Source organism: Musa acuminata, chromosome BXJ1-9, assembly GCF_036884655.1.
Source record: "Musa acuminata AAA Group cultivar baxijiao chromosome BXJ1-9, Cavendish_Baxijiao_AAA, whole genome shotgun sequence".
Classification (NCBI taxonomy): Eukaryota; Viridiplantae; Streptophyta; class Magnoliopsida; order Zingiberales; family Musaceae; genus Musa; species Musa acuminata.
Window position 1 is genome coordinate 49,469,821 of NC_088335.1, and position 23,058 is coordinate 49,492,878.

Here is a 23,058-nt window from a genome sequence, read left to right on the forward strand (position 1 = left end):
CACATTCGAAACTGAGTCATGCTTTGGGCAGTTTCTCCTTCCATTTATCTGCGTCAATCATGCATTCCATTTATCTTCTTCGTATGGACCCATAGAAAAGTTTTCAAACTCCAAAATACGCAGAATCATCTTTGCTTGGTTCTCTTCTCCATCCAGAATGGATATCAACCACACAAACTAGAATTGGAGTTTAAAATCGGAAGGCGATGATATCATTTGCCGTTCAACTGAGACAGTAGAAAAGGGGGGAAAAGAAAAAAAACAAAAGTCTCATTGCCCTTGTTATGATGAAACACATGCCAACTTCTCAACATTCTGCTGGAGTCTTGCTAGGCAAACCCCTGATGACATGCTTGCACTGAAACCTATAAAAAACCAAAGCTTGTTAGATATGCCATGAAATAGAAACTCTTCAAAATTAGCACAAGTTTATTGGGCCAGTCACAAGTAGAGAAAGGCGAGGTTGAAGATTGATCTTCTACCAATATCATTAACATCGTGCCAACGGATTAAACACTAATTCTGGTAACTAGCAATCAACTTCTTCCTCGGCATTCAGTCTCAAGGGTTAGGTTAATCTTATCGTAACTACAAAACCGAAAAAGTAGAGCCGACTAAATGGGCAATGACGTGAACTGTATGCAATATAATCTTGAGGGATAATAGAATATACTTAATCCTGATGACTAACAGTTTGGTGTTTTAATAGAATATATGCCAAACAAAACAAAGAAACTGTTCTGAGTTCAACCCCATGCTCCTTTACTGCAAGTTACCAAGCAGTTCTTCACGTATTAGGACAAGAAAGCATTAAGGCCATTCAAAGATTCGAGGCATTTCAAAAGTAGAACTGACCCTCATGATGGGATACAGGAAAACTTGCCGAAAGAGATTAATATCTCAATTGCACATAGATGAATTTTTACCTCAGGTTAATGCAAAATCAATGCAGTAAAATGCATGTGAGGTTACATACCAGATCGCATCATATTCAGTGGAATTAGGACATAAGGAGCTGCCGGCAAGTGACGTTCGATGCAAATCATCCATGGCATGTTCTGGAATCTTGCAATTGATGTGTAACTTGAGTGGTACTACCTGTAGCGATGCCAAAGAATCAGGAAAACAAAACCTCTTTGCAACAGATTGAGACATCATAGGCCTAACAAAACAGTAGAACATATCACCATCGTCAGGGATGTCAAAGTACCTTTTTGCCGAATCGGAAATCACGCTTGGGAAAAAAATGCAGTGGGAGGCTGAAGGTAGAGGAACTTCTGACGAGCAAGAACAACTTGGACGGACCTAAAAGCAATCAGAGATAATTTTTAAGGTGAAGGCAGTCGTCAAATATCTTGATCGGAAATAGCAAGAGTGGAAAAATTAGAACAAACCCGTGTAAGTACTACTCCCGGCACCAGCAGATATTAGAACTCGAATGGCCTGGTCATGAGAATCATGTTAAACAGAATGTATGACAGTTCACATGATGGCCAGTTAGAGTTGACCAAGAGAAACCAACCTTTCTAGCAATATTATCAGAAATTTTCCTTTCGGTGCATTTATTTGCATTTCCAGAACCAAAATTCCCTCCAGAAAACACCAGCTGGTATACGTGTTGAGGTCTCACAATACTCGCTCCAAGAATCAAAGTAACTTCTCGAATGTCAGGCATCTCCTCCAGCGCCAGTCGAAGCGCAGAAAGCAAGCTCGATTTGGAACACATCAATTTGTCCAGCCTCCTGATCCCCTGTTTGATCTCTCTTTTCCTCAAATTATGCTTCCTCCTATCGGATGCCTTTGATTCTTCCGGTGTTCGACATGCCTCTTCCTAGGAACAGGAGCTTCTTTGGATGAGAACATTTCAGCCCGCTCGAAAGATCATAACCTAGATATATATTGACCGTTTGACCTACCAAACTTTCATGTTCCTCCTTTAGAGCATCAAATTCATTTTCGAGGTGTTGAAGCAGCCTGCAGCGACGAGAATACCAAGAAATGTTCTGATTCATCTTCAAATTGATGTAACCAATTATATTCATCTAAAAAAGGACACAGGATCGCAAAGGAAACGAGAAGCAGACTCAATTTACATGTTTGGTGGAACTCTGATATTTCTAACACTGATTAAATGATTTTATTCTAGAAATGCGTAACAGTTATACTACACACATTTAGTTTGAATGTGTGTAGTATAACTGTGAAAGTATACTACACACATTCAAACTAAATGTGTGTAGTATACTTTTTTTCTGTAGTGAGGGGGGAAGAAAGTATTGAGAAATTTGGAACCAAAACTATAGGAACTTAGCATATAAATCGATATGTTTCTCGATCGGGATGGGATAATCAGCCCGACCACTTCATTTCGCTGTCATACAACCAATCAAAGACGAACGGATAAATTGGCTCTCAGAATTCAGCTGCGTTAATTACACGTTTATCTTCCGAGCTAAACATTGCAAGTTGGAAACAATCACATATAAACCAGAAAATGCATATAAGAGAACTACTCTCGAACAGAAAAATCGCGAATGAGAAAAAGTCCTCCGAGAACCCCTTCGAGAAAACCAATATCACGCCAAACGAAGCCCCCAAAGCAATTTGGGTGCACGAAACATTCGAGAAAACAACATCACGCCAAACGAAACCCCAAAAGAATTTGGGTGCACGAAACACCCAACGTCCGCCCATCTTGCACAAGATCACAACAACGTCCTCCATCATCACCGATCCATCCCTTTTCCGTTGATTCCTCTCGTACATTGCCGGAAAGAAAAGAAATTGCAAGAGAAAGAGCAAGAAATGTAAGGGTAAACTAGGGTCCGAAGGGCTTACGACGGGATCTGTTGGTGCATGTAGAGGACGAACCCGAGGATCTCCTTGACGATGTGGAAGATGTCCGATCTCCCCAACCCGTCCGCCGCTGCCGCCTCGATCTCCATAAAACCTGGCCGCCCTCCTCCTCCCGATTCCATATGCTCCGACCAGAAACTGAGGACGGGAGGAAGATTTCAAAACACACGCAATAGCGGCTGCGCTTAACGGGTCGGAGTCTGGGAAGCAATACCCGTAGCCACTTTTAATCACGCAGCCATGCCGATTTCATCAAAACACACGCAACGGCAGCTTCGCTTAACGGGTCGGAGTCCGGGAAGCAATACCCGTAGCCACGTGTAATCAAACATCCATGCCGATTTCAAAACACACACAACGGCGGCGGCTGCGCGCTTAACGGGTCGGAATCTGTGAAGCAATACCCGTAGCCACTTTTAATCACACATCCGACACGTGATACGGATCCGCGTATTTTTTTATTTAAGGTATATATATCGCTCAAAATATAAAAATGCAAGAGGTAGTAATGATAATAATAATCATCATCTCAGATAAGTCCATGTTAGATGGAGATTAAAACACGTGGATCCATGATCACATTAGGGATAGAGAAAGCAGCGACAGCAGTCAGCTACACCACCGCATCGGCAGAAGCACAGGGTTCACTCATCGATTCACGGCGCGACAGTTGCTCCTGATCTGCCCGTCGGTCCCCGTGAGAACCCCGATGTTGCCCATCTTCGTTATCGACTTCCCGAACGCATCGAAGAAATCGCCGTCGTCGAGCAGCTTGTCCACTATCTTGCTCGATTTGCCGTCGGTCAGGAGGGCGGCGTCGGACTGGAACAGCCCCTCCTTCTGCTTCAGGATGACGTAGTAGTGGTCGTCGAACGACAGGCTGCTCCCAGGATCCATCTCCACCGTCGTTGTTCTGTCGGTCGGACTGCACTGCGTCTTCAGGAACGCAGCGTGGGTCGCGTTCAGGGACGGGTCGGTGTCGCCTTTGCCGGTGAAGTTGTAGAGCCTGTTCCTGATGATGCCGCAGTGCCCGACGCCAATGGTGTGTGCACCTGCCAGACAGCATCAACTTCGTGTTACTTAATCCTATACAACTAGTGAAAGGACAAGCACTCGACGGTTGCAGATTGGTTCAGCAGATGTAACTGGGTTTTCATGGTGTCTACTTATACTATACTATTCTATACCTGATAAGACGACGAGGTCCTCGACGTCCAGATTCTTGCTGGCGAACTGCTGAACGAGGCTGGTGAAGTTGGCGCCGGGTGAAGGAATGTCGGCGAGGGCCTCGGATGCGAGTGATACATTGCCGTCCCTTCTGCCGGTCTTCACTTCCCAGAGAGGCTTCTGAAACTGCCATCAAACATCAAACACTTACGCGGTTAAGAATCAAAGTTGGTACACACAACGAGAAACCACGTAAGGTTTGTGCAGTCCAAGTCGATCGTCAGCGACTTACTTGAAAGGATACCGAGTCTCTTGCGGCCAACGCAACTATGTCTGCGCAGGAGACCCTCCCTGGGCAAGCCTTCTCCAACGCCGCCTTCACCTGATCGATGACTTCGAAGCCTGCTAGCGATCGGTTCGGGATGGCATCCTTTTCGGCGCTAATGTTCGCTGTTGAATCCAGCAACACGGAGGCATCACAACCCTGTCGTACGCATGCATGCAGCAACGTCGTGTCAGTCAGGAGGGCTATATATGTATCTATATGGATATGCATGACAATAAACCATGAGGCTCCGTGCGCTTACCCTCACGAAACAGTCATGGAAGAACAATCTCAGGAGTTTGGCAGGCAGGGTCGAGTTGCTCTCGACGCTTGCCCACACCAAGTCCTGAACCATTTCCTCGGCCTGAGGGCACAGCTTCTTGTAGAAGTGCTTCTTTAGTTCATCTGCTTGCCCTCCGGAAGAGAGGCCAAGAAGCACCACACAGGCCAGAAGGAGGAAGGTGGCCTTCATCTCTGCGCTTGCCGTTTGCTACTGCTGCTAGTATGAATCCGCTAGCTGGCTACATCCGTCGAGCTTTAAGATTCATGCTGCCCTTTATATACAAGATTCGAGAGTAAGATCGAGGGGCTGGCAACTGCAGATTGTTTAAGGTTATCTTTGGTTGATCAAGACGTGAAGACGCTCTCTTCTTCGCATGTGTCATGGACTTGTGGGTCAAAACGATCTTGCTAATGCAATAATGAGATCGATGAGTATAAAGCTGAGGAAGGTTGCGTGCAGCTTCCATGCACCAGCTAAACCTAGTCTAAATCGTTCATCTATAAGTCTGACAAAAATATTTATTCATCGTTGACCATTTGGAGTCATGGAATTCTCCTTCGCATGCTGGCTATGAAGAAGAAGATGATGATCCTGGTGATGTTTGCTAGAACTAACCTCTCTTTTGTGTTTTGGTTGTTGTTTAAGCAGTCAGTAATTGAGAATACAATTCATTAGCTGCCCCGTTGGCGTAATAATTGATGGTCGTCACATATGGATGGTGTGGACAGGAGACATCAGAAAAATAAAAAGAAGCAAACAGACATGGATGGATAGGAATCGATTAGCTGCCCGCCCCGTCGGCGTAATAATTGATTAGCGAGTAGCATTCTGAGTGTCTTTTTTCTTAACGAGGCAGGTTGCGATGCAGAGTCTCAAATGGCCTCGTCGTCTTTTCCCGGTAAACCTCTTGTCCCGAATCAAATGAATATGATAAGAGAAACGAGGGAACCAGGAATTCATATAGTATTAATAATACAAAACCTCTTTTATGCCGATCTAGTTGACTTTGACTTTGTGGTGTCCCTCATTAATACATAAGAGTTGGGTGATGATGAAACGAGAGAGACAGAGAGAGAAGGTGGAGGCCACGAGCAGTGGAAGTAAGCGGCCAATTGAACGTACTGATGATGCGTGGAAAGATGGAGAGACGCCCTTTCTTCGAGCGACAGGTTCACGGCAAAAACATTTATATATGTTCTGTAAGCACCGATGATGAGCCCGCAGGAGATGAGGGCTGCGTCTGTACCCTGTTGATATCGTGTGTTGCGCACTGCATGTGAAGTGGCGTGGAGTCCGGGAGGAGAACATGAGTTATCATCCATGCATCCATGTAGTCAACGGTACTGTCCAGCTAATGAAGAGTAATCGTCCACAAAATCACATGCCCTCCGAGGCCAAAGTCGTCGTCGTCGTTCGTCTCGGTAATCGGCCATTGGCTTCCAATGTTTATTGGCAAACACAAAGCAGTAACGATGAGAAGAAGAGGAAAACCGACCGGTGTCTCTTTCTCGTCGCAAACGTCGTTCCCGTTCTTTGCTGAACGAGGGCGCGGCGCATGGCACCGTCAACCAACGCAAGGGATTCCGCCCAAAACCATGCCATGCATCCATCAAATCCGTGCTATAGACGTGTGGAGTTGACTTGGGCACGAAGCTATCGACGAAACCAACCAAAATATTATCCATCCTTGACGCTTACGAGTTGCAAGCAGCCATTTGTACGTCTCCCCCCTACATCGAATGCACCGCCCCCCCTCCCCCCCCAGCATTATTATATAAACCCAGGGGAGCTTAGAAGAAATAAAGGGGACCATTATTTATATGTAGCCGACGAAAAGAGATGATTAATATATTCATTCTTTCTTTTTGTTTTTTCTTCTTTTTCTGTCTCGGATGATGCACTGAAGATAGATACTGCGACGAAGTGCACTAGTGACTGAAACTTAATATCGCCAACATCAGAGAGATGAAAGCTGGTAGTGGGAACTATGGTATATATGTCATCCTCGACCCCAAAGATTCAACCCTGCATTAGAATTATGGTATATATGACATCCACAAGTTTTTCTTGCTTATTAACCACAATCATGGCATCGATTAAAGATGAAATATTATTGCATGACTCTGTGGTTGCCGGGCACCAAACCGCTTCTGCCATAATTCCACGAGTGACTCAACCTTGCAGTCCAATAATAATAATCCCCGAGTCGGGTCGAATTAAAAACAAACAATTATAACATACACAACCACTAATTGGCAAAAACGTCGGACAAACATATAGTTCTATCGGAATTGAACCTATCAAGCCGTTTTATTAATTTCAATATACGGGACAACGATGATAAAACCGCATTGTTCAGATCAACACTTTGTAAGATACCAAAGCGCTGAGTAGAAAACGTCCACAGCCTACTGCAGGGATGACATAAAGCAAGAAAAATCCACAATATATAGATGTCGGTTCTTAGTTGAAATTGCGTGTCATGATACTTCCAATCACAAACCAATAAGAAAATAAAAGCCTGAAAACAGTTTCCTGGCGTTTTCCTTTGACAGAAAGAAAACTACTACCTTACGACGCAGTCGAAAACTAGGATGACTTGAAAAAGATCGAGGATGAAGAAGCATGTCTTACGAACCATCGTGATTCACTCAGGCAGATTTTGCACACACCAGATCCTCGATCAGATCCGCGGCATCCTGCACCGTCACAATGCTCTGGGCGCTGTCTTCTTCGACGGTGATCCCAAATGCCTCCTCCAGACCCATCACAACCTCAACCTGCACCACAAGTTTGATTTGATTATCATGTACTGTAGACCCAATCATAATAGGGCATGTAACTTTTTCTACATGTCCGAGCTTCTGCTACCGATATATTTGGATAAATTATGAGGGCGTCACATTTTGCGTCTCCGCTTGATGGTGGTAACACAGAAAATTACCATGCCTAAACATTACCGTGCCTAAACACCAAACACATCAACCCAATCTTTCGACCAGAATTTACGAAAAGATCACCTTCAACATTTTTTTGTTACTAGCATCAACTACAATTTTAACTTGGCCAGTTAACTAGCTTGTCACAAAATAGAAGCAGAGACAAATGTGCCAGAAGAAAAGCTATCATGAAGGGGGATATAATAAAAATTATTCTCCAAACCATGGCATTTTCACTACTAGAGCAAGCTACAGAAGAATGGAACTCATTTGGAGTGATTTAGTCGATTAGTTCACACATCATCACTCTTTGATTAGGCTCTAATGTAAATTCTCCACTAAACCGTAAAAGTTTTGCTATCTTTTGAGTACTCGAAGCAGAAACAAACTTAGATATTTCTTTCTCGACAACATTTCCGGTAAGATCAGAGATGTGGATGGTACCGTGTCAAGAGAATCAGCCCCAAGATCAGCAAACTTTGAGTGTCCAGCGACAGTGGCGTTTTCAGGGAGTGCCAACTGCTTCTTCACTATATTACAAACCATCTCCAGTGTCTCTGGTTTGGCCTGTTTTACCAAATATATGATGATGAAAATATAACTATTAACTATTAATTTAATAAGCATAACTCATGTCAAAATGAAGTGCTCAAAACATGCAAGAAAAAATTAGTCTAAATGAGATTGAAACATCATTATACAATCAACAGAAATCCTATTCTCCCTCCAGTTAACCAAGATGACCACGTTATCCAGGTATCCTCAGTATCTAAAGAATATCCCTTTTTAGTAACTACATAAAACTGACCATTCTGAAACATGGCAAGCATTCAGGAAGTATCCCATGGATAGACTTTTGACAAATTCCAAGACAATGGAGCATGTGTTTAAGATTTGAGTACGTAAGATTTCAGAATTTGGTGCTGAAGCAAAATATTATTAATTAATGCCCTTACAACAGCAAAATTAACAAAAAAATTCTACTGGAAATGAGACAACTAAAACACTCCACCAAATATTACTCAAACCACATGCCACCAAATATTTAATTATAGCAAAGTAATTAATTTGCTACAATATGACAATGACGACATGCACAGAATAACGATATTGGTAAGCACAATAAAGAAATGCTAATGTTAGGAAAATATATATATATTCGATGAAAAATATCTTATTTTCCAGTAGCAAAATACGACCATGTTCTCTGTTTGCCTAATTCACCAGTTGCTATTATCTATAGTATCTCTAGAAATGCATGAAATGCAAGATAGCTGTACATTGAATTTAGAAATTTCTGGTAAAATGATGTCTTGCAGAGAAATCTCCTTGTTTGGACCTTGTAGTAATACTGGATGGAAACTAACAAAAGAGGACAGCAGCAGTTCTAAAACAAAGGCATGATAGTGAGACTGCTGGTAAAAAACTTATGGCAGATAAAGGGGCAAAAGAAACATACAGCACAAGAAACCCGAAAGCGTGATGTTGCTGGGTGTGATCTTATTGACGGAATGCTCTTTCTTTGGCCGGCAAAAGAAACGGATTTGACAACAGATAAGCCATTAAATACCTGCAAACCAGAAACAAAATCATATCATCATGTAGACTAACCAACAGTTCGTTCAATAGAACAGCATGGGTCAATTAGTATACCAACAACACATGTGTGCCCACGGTAGGTTCGAGCAAGTTGTTAAGTAAAGGACTAAAGCAGAAAAGTTTGGTACGTAGATTGAAATGATAAAATATGCTACTTGGCAGTGAATATGTAATGCTATGTCCATAGAAAGCCCAGTTACTGATGAGTGAATAATAAGTTAAAATCTTGGATCTAAAGGACGGTAGTAGGCACCCTTATTCTCAAACTGGAGAAATTATATGCAATACGACATTTAGTGGAACAAACATTCCCATCAAAGACACTACAAAACAAATCAAGTGCACAAAACTCACCAAAATTTTCCAATAAATATTCAGATGATTAAGATATATAAAAAAATCAATGGATCTATTTTAAAACCCCAACAACCTAAATTGTCTGTTCAAATCCGATAAAAAAGGTTTTTTATTAATCATCATTGGTAATGCAATGCTGCGAAATCCGGCCTCACTTTCATAACTACAGGGTTTTAGAATCACCATCTTCTGCATGCAAATTTCATGTTCAAATCCAATAAATTAGGTCTTTGATTAATCGTCATTGGAAATGCAATGTTGCGAAACCCCGACTCGCTTTCATAAACTACAGGGCTTTAGCATCACTATCTTCTGCATGCAAATTTCATGTTTACTTGATGAAACACACAAATTGCACATGATTGCCCAAACCTTTACTCTAGGTGTTAGAATCTCTAGGGCATCATGTCGCATGTGATAGTATAGCAACGAGGAAAGAGGTTAGAAAAGAGGTCAGACAACATCATTTAATTAAACAACTAAGTGCAAGATGTGATTCCAGTAAATCTTGATTGACAACAATATTCGACCTCACTAAAAAACTCAAAGAAATAAAACCTACTTTGTGAGATTAAGAAGGGGCAATTTCTTCAATAAGTCGACAAAAAAAAAGAAAACAACCTCTTCCATGATGATAACCGATCTGGGAAAGGAAACCTTTTCTAGCAATCAATGATCTTTAGAATGTTCTAAAGAAAATGCCAAAGCCACAAATTAATTTTGTGCTTCCGGTTTCCGTTATACCCTCCTAAAATGAAACGTTGTCTTTGCTGATGTTGAGTTCAATATTTAGGGGTTCTTCAGACTACGGAAATCTTTGAAATTTTTGACGGGTTGGTGATCAGTTCAAAGACGAGACGAAAGTGTCTATATTTGACAATGACCGTCATTACTCACAGCAGTATGCTTCGAATGATCTTATGGTGAGGCTAAATTAATAACAAAGTAGCAAACTATATGAATCAAGGCGCTCTGATGGATCAATCCAGTCGATCCATCCGAATCGAAGATCACCAAAAGAAGAAGAAAAAGAGTTTACCATGCCGTTCTCAGATCTACAGAATCAAACAGAGCTCAACGAAAAAAGAAATAGATAACATCTTAATGAAGTAACCAGATCCGCAATTCCGGAGAGATCAATCCGACGAAAAACCTTGCAGAAGGGCGAAAAACAAAGCAATGAAGTTGAGATCACGGAAAGACGACATAAAAGGCGATTGCCACCTGCAGCGATCGCCGCGACGGCCGTGCGGAGATTGAGATCGCCGTTCCCGTGACGGAAGCCATTGCCGACAGATCGACCCGAAGATGACAAGAGAGAGAGGAACACAAGGGGCGCAAGTGAGGCAAAGGGGAGGCGGCTGGTCATAAAGAGGAGCGAGGTGGCTTCGGTAATATCGACGTTAAAATGACCAAAAGGCCATCCAGGAGAAGGCATCTGCCGACCTGCCTGCTCTTTATATTACTACTGGCCCATCCCGGCCTTACCAATGTTGACCCGTCCAGTATCTAAAACCCTCGAATTCGTCGACACACACTCTTACCGCCTTTAATGCTAATGTTACTACGAACATTGACATTATATTTGATCTTATTACGGGAGGAAATTAGGATTTGACTATATTGTATAACCTTCTTCACGCTCTTTTCATTCGAAGCATCCTTTCCGATTTAATGTTCATCCTTACACAAATATTTTCACCATTAATTCCAAGTCACCATGAACAACTTCAAACACAAATGAGTCGACGACCCCACACGCTGAAGCAGAAGAAGAAGTAGAAGAAGAAGAAGCACACCACATTGGCTTGCATCGACGAGGAAACCTAGTAGTTCGATTTACGAAGGCCCAGGACGCCGAGGACGACGAGCAGCACGTACGCCAGGGATGCCACCATCGACAGAACGATGGCGGCGTTGACGCGAGCGCAGAAGCCACCGACGGCGTGGCAAATCTCTGACCACCTAGCCAAGCGTTGTTGTCCGTGCTCCAGCACAACGCTGATCGCAGTTGCCGCACCGTTGCCGGAGAAGAGGAGGGCCACCATGACCAGGTCGCCTATGGAGAAGGGCAGTAACATGATGCTTTTGCCAGCTTTGCTTGCGATGAGGAGCGCAAGGGAGACCACCGAGTAGAACGACACAAGGGTGTTGGCCACTATAAAGTACCTGGGATTTAGAAAGAACAAGAGAAGATTAGGAGGCAAATATCTACCTACTTGCTCCTCCTCGATGCCAACATTGCTAGAAAGATGTGATCTAGGGAGGAATTGCTACACGAAGGCTGCGGAGTTGGTCGACTTGGTCGATCCGGCGACGGTGGATAAGAAACCCGTAAGAGGATTAACGAAGAGAACCGTGACGGTCCCCCGGGCGGTGCCCATCACGATGGCGGCGACTAGTGTTAAGACTATGGCGCTGATGCGGAGGATGTAGCTCAGTAGACGCATCCAGCTCACTGGCGCCGGCACTCCGACGTTGTAGGCAGGAGGCGATTGCATCGCTGGCGGCGCTGCTGCCGCATGAATAATATCGTGGGCTTCGCCGCCGGATGTCCCATGCATTCCACCAAAACCAGGCCCATTATTCTGGGACTCCATTCCCCTTTGAGAAGGAAGGAAATCAGAGAATTGAAGTGCTATATACGAGGGATGTCTAGGAGAGAAAAGCCGCGAACTAACTAGCTAGCCAGCCAGCCAGCCAGCCTTGGAAGAACATCCAATGCACCACACACTATGGAAATAGGAGATAGTATGGCGCCCTGCGTGTGTACATACACATGTATATATAGCGTGTGGGGACGCACATTGCGGAAAACAGTGTGCTGCCCATGTGGATCTTATATCACGTACTGAGATCACATGTGGAAGTATAGTACTGGGGAGGCCGAGACCAGATATTTAGCATGTAATCAATTTGTCAAAGTCAAACCTCCTTTCTTCGTAGCGTATTTTGGATCCTCAAATCAACCTATTGGCATCAGGGATTCAACATTGATAAGGGTAATAATGGCGATAAGACTCGGGCTAACGTCAGCCACCCCAGATGACGCCTCGCGCCTCGGTTGACCTGATAGCACCTGGTCAAATGGATTGAAACGCCGGTCGAGGCACATTAACGTCTTGCTCGGGCCCGATCCTTCACGCCACGCCAACACCGTTGTCAAACGTTACCAGGAGTACGATCCTGCTCCCTACAAACAAGCACATCGGAAACAGTAAGTTACTCTATAAAAACCCCGCCCTATGAGAGAAAAGGGGAACCCTAGGGAAAAAAGAGATCTCTTCACTCCACTCGACTAACTTGATCGTCGAAGGGGTCGGGCCGAGCTATCGACCTGACCTATGCGCAGGTGAGAAGACGAAGTGGCTTCCCAAGAGACGCCAAGGGAAGGAACCATCACCCGCAGAACGCCCCGACTAGCTCCGACGTGATCCGAGCCACGCGGCCGGCCACATCAGTAATCCTGAGAGACCTCGAGCAAGATCCCCTCCCATTTGGACCCGAACCAAGCCGTGTCAGCCACGAGGTCACGGTGTAAAGTTGTTTACACCAACATTCTTGGCGCTAGAAGGAGGGCCGAATGTCGAGGGATCAACAGATCAACTCAAATGAGCCCGCGGCCGAGGGAACATCCTCCACATGGTGAACCCCAAGATGAACATCTCGCCACAACATCGGAGCGCTATTGGCGATTGTTCAACGACCTGGGTTAGTCCCCGCCTGAAGGTCCCTTTGCCGGCTCGTCGCCTGTATCGTTCGAGGCCTTTCAGGACCTCGCTCATCAAGTCCGAACTCTGACGGGTATGGTACAAACCATCATCCCGCTCGTTGCTCATCCTGCGCACCCGCCTATGACCCAACCACTACGGCAGCGGGAGCCGCCCACTCGGGATCACACGCCACTTCCAGAACTCCCTACCTCGCCTCAGGACCGACCGGCCCCATTCGGGAACCAAGTAGCGGCAAACCCGAGGGGCCGCCCGGAGCCTGAGGCGCTGTTTTCAGATTCAACGGACTCCCTGCGAGGCCAGCTACGCCTTGTCAGTCAGCGACTCGACGAAGTGCAGGAGGAGGTTCACATGTCGAAGGGAGAGCTCGGGGCGGACACACACCAGGGATCCCCGTTCGCGCCCGAAATACAAGATCAACTAATTCCCCCGAACTTCCGGCTTCCCTCTCTGGACGCATATGACGGAGCCACCGACCCGGCGGACCATGTAGCCGCTTTCCGTGCCCAGATGGCACTATATGGGACTTATGACGTTTTGATGTGCAGGGCGTTTCCTACGACTCTGAGGGGGCCAGCTCGTGCATGTTATAGCGGCCTGAAGACCGGGACGATCACCTCCTTTGATCAGCTTGTCAAAGACTTCAAGCTTAACTTCCTGGCTTATTCCCGACTGAAGTCGTCCGTTGCATTACTCCTCGGACTCAACCAAAGGGAGGACGAGCCCCTCTCCCATTTTGTGAATCGCTTTACAACACAAATTCGGGGGCTGTCGGACGCTCATCCCTCTCTGTTAATGCAGGCGTTTATGATAGGCCTGCGACCTTCCAGATTCTTCTGGTCTCTCGTGGAGCGACCCCCCACCGCAATACCCGAGATGCTTCAACGGGCGAACCAGTTCATTGCTGCCGAGGCCTGGATGGCCGGGAAACGGGACGAGCATAAACGAAGCAGGTCGGAGCCGACTTGGGGACAGTCGTCTACCACGCCGAGGCGCCGGTTGGACCGTCCTGACCCGTCGGCGTCAAGACCCCCGCTTCCCGCCTTCGGCGCGTCCCAGATAGAGATATTTCTCCAGATAAGGGAGAAGGGGGCTGCTCAAAAACCCCAACCCGATGAGAAGCCCGCAGGAACTTGCAGACCGATTAAAGTCCTGCCGCTTCCACCGACAGAATGGGCATGACACCGAGCAGTGTTGTGAGTTGAAGAGACAGATCGAGGAGCTTATTCGTAGAGGACACCTCGGCCGGTACCTCCAGCAGGGTAAGGAACTTTCGCCGTGCCCGGAGGGTCCCGTCGAGCGACACATCGACGTGATAACTGGCGGCCCTACATCCGGAGGGAACACCTTGTCCGGAAGAAAGGCATACGCCCGAGCCGCCTCTGCCGAAGCCCCAGGCACAAGCCCAAGCCCGAAGTCACATTCCTGGCCGAAGCCCCCGAGCAATCCGAGCACGACGATGCGCTCGTAATATCAACCAGGATCGCCAACGCACAAGTAAGAAGGATCATGATCGACACAGGGAACTCGGCCGACGTGCTCTATTTCGATGCTTTCCAGAAGCTCGGTTTGTCTAGACAGAACTTTGAGCCGATGTGCTCGGCGCTCACTTGGGTTCACCGGCGACTCGATCTCACCGTTGGGAGCGGTTACTTTGCCCCTAACTTTGGGAGCGCCGCCAAGATCGAAGACGGTGATGTCCACCTTTTTAGTGGTGGACCTCCCCACTGCATACAACGTCATCCTCAGTCGACAAACGCTCAACAAGATCAGGGCTGTCGTCTCTACTTACCACCGAACGATAAAGTTCCCGACCCACGCTGGGGCCGGAGAAGTCCGGGGAAGTCCCCGTGAATCCAGGCGCTGCTACTTGATGGCAGTCTCACTGCACAAAAGGGCGAGGACCGAGCAACCCCTGTGGGACCCTAGGGAAATGAAGAAGCTGACCCTACATCCTGAGCCGACGGCGCCCACTTGCGGCATACCGTGGATGAAGGATCAGCCAGACCGGACGATCAGGATCGGGTCAGAACTCCCCAATTCAGAGCGGGAGCAGCTCGTCTTGATCGTTGGAGGGGTCGGGCCGAGCTACCGACCCGACCTATGTGCAGGTGAGAAGACGGAGCGGCTTCCCACGAGACGCCAAGGGAAGGAACCATCGCCCGCAGAACGCCCCGACGAGCTCCGACGGGATCCGAGCCACGCGGCCGGCCACATCAGCAATCCTGAGAGACCTCGAGCAAGATCCTCTCCCATTCGGACCCGAACCAAGTCGTATCGGCCCTGAGGTCACGGCGTAAAGTTGTTTACACCAACATTCTTATTTGCTAAACTCGGATCATGCCCCCGGTAACGGACCAGCAGCCGCCCGACAAAAACAATAACCGAAAGCTGAAGCCATGCCTTGGGCTCCCCTTTACAACAACCGACGTAAAGCTTCCTTCCGGGGGGGGAACATGATAAGGGTAATAATGGCGATAAGACTCGGGCTGATGTCAGCCGCCCCAAATGACGCCTCGCGCCTTGGTTGACCTGATAGCACCTGGTCAAACGGACCGGAACGCCGGCCGAGGCACATTAACGTCCTGCTCAGGCCCGATCCTTCACGTCACGCCAACACCATTGTCAGATGTTACCAGGAGTACGATCCTGCTCCCTGCAAATAGGCACATCGGAAACAGTAAGTTACTCTATAAAAACCCCGCACTAGGAGAGAAAAGGGGAACCCCAGGGAAAAAAGAGATCTCTTCACTCCACTCGACTAGCTTAATCGCCGGAGGGGTCGGGCCGAGCTACCGACCCGACCTATGTGCAGGTGAGAAGACGGAGCGGCTTCCCACAGACGCCGCTAAAAACCGTGCGGGTCGATCACACTCACCCAAAGCGGACAATCCCTCGCACCCCCGCGATGCACCGAGACAGACCAATTGGTCCCCTATCAGATTGGCGCTAGAAGGAGGGCCCCAACGGCCCAGACCCCCCTTGGCTCCCTGCGAGGGGGGGTCACCTGATAGGGCCAACTTAGTCCCACATCGGTTGAGGAGTAGGAGAGCCAAGGGTTCATAATGCAACCGTGCCTCCCTTACCCTCAAAAGGCACCTTTTAAAGCACACATGCGGCATCCGAAGGGGCAAAATCATGCGGGTCAATCACACTCACCCAAACCAGACAATCCCTCCACCTCCGCGGTGCACCGAACCACTATAACGTACTATGTTGGATGATGCACATCAGCTGATGTTATGACGAGGCACATCTGCTGACACATCAATTTGAATCCCTCCGGGAGAGAGGTCCTGCCTACCCTAGTCTTCCCTTCAATTAGCAAAAGATGTGCGTAATTTTCAGGGAATCTTTGAATACGGGCTCCTACCTAATTTCATCGTACCACACACAATACGGGCATCCTCCGAATCTCTTCTTCTCTATTCTCCATGCGTTCCTTTAAACTGTGTCGTCGGATTCCTTCTTCTACCCATTCTATCATGTTACTATTCATTTTCGTCACCGATTCTCTCCCCAAAATAACTCCATCAGCAACACAGTCGAGCAGCAGCCGATCGCGTGAATCGAGAGAAACGGCTGGGGTGGGGAGTTCACCTCCGGGAGAAGGCGAAGGGAGAGAAGAGTCCGGAAGCGTCCCTCGCCGCCCACCCGAACGCCTTGCGCGGGTGCTCCTCCTCCGGGGACGTCGCCTTCCTCACCCCATTCTCGGTTGCCGCCTCCGCCATTGCCTACTCCTCTCTTTATCCTCGCTCGCCGATGACGGAGGAAACGAGGACGAGGACGGGAGAGACGCGGCGGTTATATTCTGGTAAATGCGTACCGTGCGCTCGAGCTCATCGCATCGTCGTCATCGAATCTGCCTTACGATTCGCTTGCTTCACGATCCAACGGTTAGATGCGTGGACAACGTTTTGGTTACGATGCGCCTCGACCGCATCGTCGCTTGGGACACGACCACTCCGACGTCGCCACAAACTACGTCAGCCGCGTGATGGGCGGCTTCGTCAGATGGACGGGTTAGATTCACCTCATCGGATGTGCGTACGTGGCGACCTGTAAGTGGGGCAGGAAGTTGGTGCCTGATTGTAGCCGCGGTGTTGCTGGCCGACCAGCAAACAGCTTCGTATCGCATCAGAACGGCGACGCCCTACCACAGCGATGACGTCGGTAGCCTGGCGCCGGGGCACCACGATGACGGGACGGTGTTTCGTGGCTCGGTGAGCACTGCTGCTCACCGGAGGAGACCGGAAGGTAATTACGGTGCATTAAAGGCGCCAACAACCGGCGTAAATACAGATCACCTTTTTTTTGCTCTTTCCTTTCATTTTCTTAGATATATTTATATAAAATTAGCTGGAATTAGCTGGCAGATGGAGTAATGATTGGCTAGTGTAAAATGCCAACGACAAGAGGATTTGGAAGGAGCGGAAATAATGGATATACTGACGATGGAGTGAATGAGCGGTGAAGTGGTTTTCTGAACGGTGATAAACCGCCACCAGCTGAACTCAGCTCTCATATCGTAGCTTCGAGAGGGTAAGCTGAATCCGATCCCCGGTAGTTGGAAAAGAATTCAAGAAAAGCCACCCTCTTTTGAGAACACCGCATCACATGACAGCAAAAGAGAAGAATTCAAGAAAGCACAGGATAACAATTAGTTCTTCCTTGAACTCTTCCCTCTCAACAACTGACTATGCTTCCCCCTTGGCTTTCGTCGTATGTCATATCGTAAGAATCCAACTAAACCCAATGCTTCCCCCTTGGCTTTCGTCGTATGTCATATCGTAAGAATCCAACTAAACCCAATGCTTCCCCCTTGGCTTTCGTCGTATGTCATATCGTAAGAATCCAACTAAACCCACCCGGTAACACGAGGGTGGGTCGGTGGCATATACTCTCATAGTAGCAAGCCAAAAATACAACTCAAGAAAATGCAATTGGCAAGAAAACATACTCAAAAGCACCACAAAATTCCACCGAGGACCAATCGCATGTTTGATGATATAATAGATACATCATTTAACGAAGCAACATCATTTAATTAAACAACATAGTGCAAGATGTGATTCCAGTAAATCTTGATTGACAACAATATTCGATCTCACTAAAAAACTCAAAGAAATAAAACCTACTTTGTGAGATTAAGAAGGGGCAATAAATTCTTATCAGGTTAAATAAAGAACATAGAGATCACATTCAATTTCTTGAATAAGTCGACAAAAAAAAAAGAAAACAACCTCTTCCATGATGATAACCGATCTGGGAAAGGAAACCTTTTCTAGCAATCAATGATCTTTAGAATGTTCTAAAGAAAATGCCAAAACCACAAATTAATTTTGTGCTTCCGGTTTCCGTTGTACCCTCCTAAAATGAAACGTTGTCTTTGCTGATGTTGAGTTCAATATTTAGGGGTTCTTCAGGCTACGGAAATCTTTGAAATTTTTGACGGGTTGGTGATCAGTTCAAAGACGAGACGAAAGTGTCTATATTTGACAATGACCGTCATTACTCACAGCAGTATGCTTCGAATGATCTTCTGGTGAGGCTAGCTTAATAACAAAGTAGCAAACTATATGAATCAAGGCGCTCTGATGGATCAATCCAGTCGATCCATCCGAATCGAAGATCTCCAAAAGAAGAAGAAAAAGAGTTTACCATGCCGTTCTCAGATCTACAGAATCAAACGGAGCTCAACGAAAAAAGAAATAGATAACATCTTAATGAAGTAACCAGATCCGCAATTCCGGAGACATCAATCCGACGAAAAACCTTGCAGAAGGGCGAAAAACAAAGCGATGAAGTTGAGATCACGGAAAGACGACATAAAAGGCGATTGCCACCTGCAGCGATCGCCGCGACGGCCGTGCGGAGATTGAGATCGCCGTTCCCGTGACGGAAGCCATTGCCGACAGATCGACCCGAAGATGACAAGAGAGAGAGGAACACAAGGGGCGCAAGTGAGGCAAAGGGGAGGCGGCTGGTCATAAAGAGGAGCGAGGTGGCTTCGGTAATATCGACGTTAAAATGACCAAAAGGCCATCCAGGAGAAGGCATCTGCCGACCTGCCTGCTCTTTATATTACTACTGGCCCATCCCGGCCTTACCAATGTTGACCCGTCCAGTATCTAAAACCCTCGAAGTCGTCGACACACACTCTTACCGCCTTTAATGCTAATGTTACTACGAACATTGACATTTATCTGATCTTATTACGTGAGGAAATTAGGATTTGACTATATTGTATAACCTTCTTCACGCTCTTTTCATTCGAAGCATCCTTTCCGATTTAATGTTCATCCTTACACAAATATTTTCACCATTAATTCCAAGTCACCATGAACAACTTCAAACACAAATGAGTCGACGACCCCACACGCTGAAGCAGAAGAAGTAGAAGAAGAAGAAGAAGAAGAAGCACACCACATTGGCTTGCATCGACGAGGAAACCTAGTAGTTCGATTTACGAAGGCCCAGGAGGCCGAGGACGACGAGCAGCACGTACGCCAGGGATGCCACCATCGACAGAACGATGGCGGCGTTGACGCGGGCGCAGAAGCCGCCGACGGCGTGGCAAATCTCTGACCACCCAGCCAAGCGTTGTTGTCCGTGCTCCAGCACAACGCTGATCGCAGTTGCCGCACCGTTACCGGAGAAGAGGAGGGCCACCATGACCAGGTCGCCTATGGAGAAGGGCAGTAACATGATGCTTTTGCCAGCTTTGCTTGCGATGAGGAGCGCAAGGGAGACCACCGAGTAGAACGACACAAGGGTGTTGGCCACTATAAAGTACCTGGGATTTAGAAAGAACAAGAGAAGATTAGGAGGCAAATATCTACCTACTTGCTCCTCCTCGTTGCCAACATTGCTAGAAAGATATGATCTAGGGAGGAATTGCTACACGAAGGCTGCGGAGTTGGTCGACTTGGTCGATCCGGCGACGGTGGATAAGAAACCCGTAAGAGGATTAACGAAGAGAACCGTGACGGTCCCCCGGGCGGTGCCCATCACGATGGTGGCGACTAGTGTTAAGACTATGGCGCTGATGCGGAGGATGTAGCTCAGTAGACGCATCCAGCTCACTGGCGCCGGCACTCCGACGTTGTAGGCAGGAGGCGATTGCATCGCTGGCGGCGCTGCTGCCGCATGAATAATATCGTGGGCTTCGCCGCCGGATGTCCCATGCATTCCACCAAAACCAGGCCCATTATTCTGGGACTCCATTGCCCTTTGAGAAGGAAGGAAATCAGAGAATTTAAGTGCTATATACGAGGGATGTCAAGGAGAGAAAAGCCGCGAACTAACTAGCTAGCCAGCCAGCCAGCCAGCCTTGGAAGAACATCCAATGCACCACACACTATGGAAACAGGAGATAGTATGGCGCCCTGCGTGTGTACATACACATGTATATATAGCGTGTGGGGACGCACATTGCGGAAACAGTGTGCTGCCCATGTGGATCTTATATCACGTACTGAGATCACATGTGGAAGTATAGTACTGGGGAGGCCGAGACCAGATATTTAGCATGTAATCAATTTGTCAAAGTCAAACCTCCTTTCTTCGTAGCGTATTTTGGATCCTCAAATCAACCTATTGGCATCAGGGATTCAACCTTGATAAGGGTAATAATGGCGATAAGACTCGGGCTAACGTCAGTCACCCCAGATGACGCCTCGCGCCTTGGTTGACCTGATAGCACCTGGTCAAACGGATCGAAACGTCGGCCGAGGCACATTAACGTCTTGCTCTGGCCCGATCCTTCACGCCACGCCAACACCGCTATCAAACGTTACCAGGAGTACGATCCTGCTCCCTACAAACAAGCACATCGGAAACAGTAAGTTACTCTATAAAAACCTCGCCCTATGAGAGAAAAGGGGAACCCCAGGGAAAAAAGAGATCTCTTCACTCCACTCGACTAACTTGATCGTCGGAGGGGTCGGGCCGAGCTACCGACCTGACCTATGCGCAGGTGAGAAGACGGAGCGGCTTCCCACGAGACGCCAAGGGAAGGAACCATCACCCGCAGAACGCCCCGACTAGCTCCGACATGATCCGAGCCACGCGGCCGGCCACATCAACAATCCTGAGAGACCTAGAGCAAGATCCCCTCCCATTTGGACCCGAACCAAGCCGTGTCAGCCACGAGGTCACGGCGTAAAGTTGTTTACACCAACATTCTTGGCGCTAGAAGGAGGGTCGAATGTCGAGGGATCATCATATCAACTCAAATGAGCCCGCGGCTGAGGGAACAACCTCCACATGGTGAACCCCAAGACGAACATCTCGCCACAACATCGGAGCGCTATTGGCGATTGTTCAACGACCTGGGTTTGTCCCCGCCTGAAGGTCCCTTTGCCGACCCGTCGCCTGTATCGTTCGAGGCCTTTCAGGACCTCGCTCATCAAGTCCGAACTCTGACGGGTATGGTACAAACCATCATCCCGCTAGTTGCTCATCCTGCGCACCCGCCTACGACCCAACCACTGCGGCAGCGGGAGCCGACCACTCGGGATCACACGCCACTTATAGAACTCCCTACCTCGCCTCGGGACCGACCGGCCCCATTCGGGAACCAAGTAGCGGCAAACCCGAGGGGCCGCCCGTAGCCCGAGGCGCTGTTTTCAGATTCAACAGACTCCCTGCGAGCCCAGCTACGCCTTGTCAGTCAGCGACTCGACGAAGTGCAGGAGGAGGTTCGCATGTCGAAGGGAGAGCTCGGGGCGGACACACACCAGGGATCCCCGTTCGCGCCCGAAATACAAGATCAACTAATTCCCCCGAACTTCCGACTTCCCTCTCTGGACGCATATGACGGAGCCACCGACCTGCGGACCATGTAGCCGCTTTCCGCGCCCATATGGCACTATATGGGACTTCTGACGTTTTGATGTGCAGGGCGTTTCCTACGACTCTGAGGGGGCCAGCTCGTGCATGGTATAGCGGCCTGAAGACCGGGACGATCAACTCCTTTGATCAGCTCGTCAGAGACTTCAAGCTTAACTTCCTGGCTTATTCCCGACCGAAGCCGTCCGTTGCATTACTCCTCAGACTCAACCAAAGGGAGGACGAGCCCCTCTCCCATTTTGTGAATTGCTTTACAACACAAATTCGAGGGCTGTTGGACGCTCATCCCTCTCTGTTAATGCAGGCGTTTATGATAGGCCTGCGACCTTCCAGATTCTTCTGGTCTCTCGTGGAGCGACCCCCCACCGCAGTACCCGAGATGCTTCAACGGGCGAACCAGTTCATTGCTGTCGAGGCCTGGATGGCCGGGAAACGGGACGAGCATAAACGGAGCAGGTCGGAGCCGACTCGGGGACAGTCGTTTACCACGCCGAGGCACCGGTTGGACCGTCATGACCCGTCGGCGTCAAGACCCCCGCTTCCCGCCTTCGGCGCGTCCCAGATAGAGATATTTCTCCAGATAAGGGAGAAGGGGGCTGCTCAAAAACCCCAACCCGATGAGAAGCCCGCGGGAAATTGCAGACCGATTAAAGTACTGCCACTTCCACCGACAGAATGGGCATGACACCGAGCAGTGTCGTGAGTTGAAGAGACAGATCGAGGAGCTTATTCGTAGAGGACACCTCGGCCGGTACCTCCAACAGGCTAAGGAACTTTCGCCGTGCCCGGAGGGTCCCGTCGAGTGACACATCGACGTGATAACAGGCGGCCCTACATCCGGAGGGAACACCTTGTCCGGAAGAAAGGCATACGCCCGAGCCGCCTCTGCCGAAGCCCCCAGGCACAGGCCTAAGCCCGAAGTCACATTCCCGGTTGAAGCCCCCGAGC

At 48.1% G+C, this 23,058-nt stretch overlaps 6 protein-coding genes across 6 annotated transcripts; 1 reads left to right on the plus strand and 5 right to left on the minus strand.

Annotated features, from left to right (window-relative positions):
* Positions 1-116: 116 nt before the first annotated feature.
* LOC135594057 (uncharacterized) lies at positions 117-3,040 on the minus strand. The gene is made up of 7 exons (XM_065084479.1): positions 2,839-3,040; positions 1,917-1,974; positions 1,523-1,831; positions 1,395-1,443; positions 1,211-1,305; positions 977-1,098; positions 117-365 (listed from the first exon to the last, which is right to left on the minus strand). The coding sequence occupies exons 1-7, from the start codon at positions 2,976-2,978 to the stop codon at positions 308-310; spliced, it is 831 nt and encodes a 276-aa protein (XP_064940551.1). The 5' UTR covers positions 2,979-3,040; the 3' UTR covers positions 117-307.
* Positions 3,041-3,365: 325 nt separating this feature from the next.
* On the minus strand, positions 3,366-4,891 carry LOC103999483 (peroxidase 24). Its single transcript, XM_009421240.3, has 4 exons — positions 4,611-4,891; positions 4,316-4,507; positions 4,044-4,209; positions 3,366-3,908 (listed from the first exon to the last, which is right to left on the minus strand). The coding sequence occupies exons 1-4, from the start codon at positions 4,818-4,820 to the stop codon at positions 3,505-3,507; spliced, it is 972 nt and encodes a 323-aa protein (XP_009419515.2). The 5' UTR covers positions 4,821-4,891; the 3' UTR covers positions 3,366-3,504.
* Positions 4,892-7,056: 2,165 nt separating this feature from the next.
* LOC135594058 (acyl carrier protein 1, chloroplastic-like) lies at positions 7,057-10,937 on the minus strand. The gene is made up of 4 exons (XM_065084480.1): positions 10,751-10,937; positions 9,030-9,140; positions 8,015-8,137; positions 7,057-7,411 (listed from the first exon to the last, which is right to left on the minus strand). The coding sequence occupies exons 1-4, from the start codon at positions 10,811-10,813 to the stop codon at positions 7,283-7,285; spliced, it is 426 nt and encodes a 141-aa protein (XP_064940552.1). The 5' UTR covers positions 10,814-10,937; the 3' UTR covers positions 7,057-7,282.
* A 274-nt stretch (positions 10,938-11,211) lies between these two features.
* LOC135594446 (CASP-like protein 1E1) lies at positions 11,212-12,247 on the minus strand. The gene is made up of 2 exons (XM_065084832.1): positions 11,804-12,247; positions 11,212-11,695 (listed from the first exon to the last, which is right to left on the minus strand). The coding sequence occupies exons 1-2, from the start codon at positions 12,124-12,126 to the stop codon at positions 11,353-11,355; spliced, it is 666 nt and encodes a 221-aa protein (XP_064940904.1). The 5' UTR covers positions 12,127-12,247; the 3' UTR covers positions 11,212-11,352.
* A 7,429-nt stretch (positions 12,248-19,676) lies between these two features.
* Positions 19,677-20,580, minus strand: LOC135594447 (CASP-like protein 1E1). The gene is made up of 2 exons (XM_065084833.1): positions 20,162-20,580; positions 19,677-20,053 (listed from the first exon to the last, which is right to left on the minus strand). The coding sequence occupies exons 1-2, from the start codon at positions 20,482-20,484 to the stop codon at positions 19,711-19,713; spliced, it is 666 nt and encodes a 221-aa protein (XP_064940905.1). The 5' UTR covers positions 20,485-20,580; the 3' UTR covers positions 19,677-19,710.
* Positions 20,581-22,123: 1,543 nt separating this feature from the next.
* Positions 22,124-22,795, plus strand: LOC135594170 (uncharacterized). The gene has a single exon (XM_065084582.1). It carries the CDS (start codon positions 22,124-22,126, stop codon positions 22,793-22,795), a length of 672 nt encoding a protein of 223 aa, XP_064940654.1.
* Positions 22,796-23,058: the final 263 nt, after the last annotated feature.

What these genes read in the sequence shown, in the direction of transcription:
- LOC135594447 (XM_065084833.1), bottom strand. Translation starts at nt 20,484, where the DNA reads ATGGAGTCCCAGAATAATGGGCCTGGTTTTGGTGGAATGCATGGGACA. An exon ending in ACCAACTCCGCAGCCTTCGT is followed by an intron (nt 20,054 to 20,161) that starts GTAGCAATTCCT and finishes TCTAAATCCCAG; the next exon opens with GTACTTTATAGTGGCCAACA.
- LOC135594446 (XM_065084832.1), bottom strand. Translation starts at nt 12,126, where the DNA reads ATGGAGTCCCAGAATAATGGGCCTGGTTTTGGTGGAATGCATGGGACA. An exon ending in ACCAACTCCGCAGCCTTCGT is followed by an intron (nt 11,696 to 11,803) that starts GTAGCAATTCCT and finishes TCTAAATCCCAG; the next exon opens with GTACTTTATAGTGGCCAACA.
- LOC135594057 (XM_065084479.1), bottom strand. Translation starts at nt 2,978, where the DNA reads ATGGAATCGGGAGGAGGAGGGCGGCCAGGTTTTATGGAGATCGAGGCG. An exon ending in CTGATAATATTGCTAGAAAG is followed by an intron (nt 1,444 to 1,522) that starts GTTGGTTTCTCT and finishes TCTCATGACCAG; the next exon opens with GCCATTCGAGTTCTAATATC. An exon ending in CGGGAGTAGTACTTACACGG is followed by an intron (nt 1,306 to 1,394) that starts GTTTGTTCTAAT and finishes GATTGCTTTTAG; the next exon opens with GTCCGTCCAAGTTGTTCTTG.
- LOC135594170 (XM_065084582.1), top strand. Translation starts at nt 22,124, where the DNA reads ATGGCACTATATGGGACTTCTGACGTTTTGATGTGCAGGGCGTTTCCT.
- LOC103999483 (XM_009421240.3), bottom strand. Translation starts at nt 4,820, where the DNA reads ATGAAGGCCACCTTCCTCCTTCTGGCCTGTGTGGTGCTTCTTGGCCTC. An exon ending in GAGACTCGGTATCCTTTCAA is followed by an intron (nt 4,210 to 4,315) that starts GTAAGTCGCTGA and finishes GTTTGATGGCAG; the next exon opens with TTTCAGAAGCCTCTCTGGGA. An exon ending in GGACCTCGTCGTCTTATCAG is followed by an intron (nt 3,909 to 4,043) that starts GTATAGAATAGT and finishes GCTGTCTGGCAG; the next exon opens with GTGCACACACCATTGGCGTC.
- LOC135594058 (XM_065084480.1), bottom strand. Translation starts at nt 10,813, where the DNA reads ATGGCTTCCGTCACGGGAACGGCGATCTCAATCTCCGCACGGCCGTCG. An exon ending in GCTTTCGGGTTTCTTGTGCT is followed by an intron (nt 8,138 to 9,029) that starts GTATGTTTCTTT and finishes TTGGTAAAACAG; the next exon opens with GCCAAACCAGAGACACTGGA. An exon ending in GGGCTGATTCTCTTGACACG is followed by an intron (nt 7,412 to 8,014) that starts GTACCATCCACA and finishes CTTGTGGTGCAG; the next exon opens with GTTGAGGTTGTGATGGGTCT.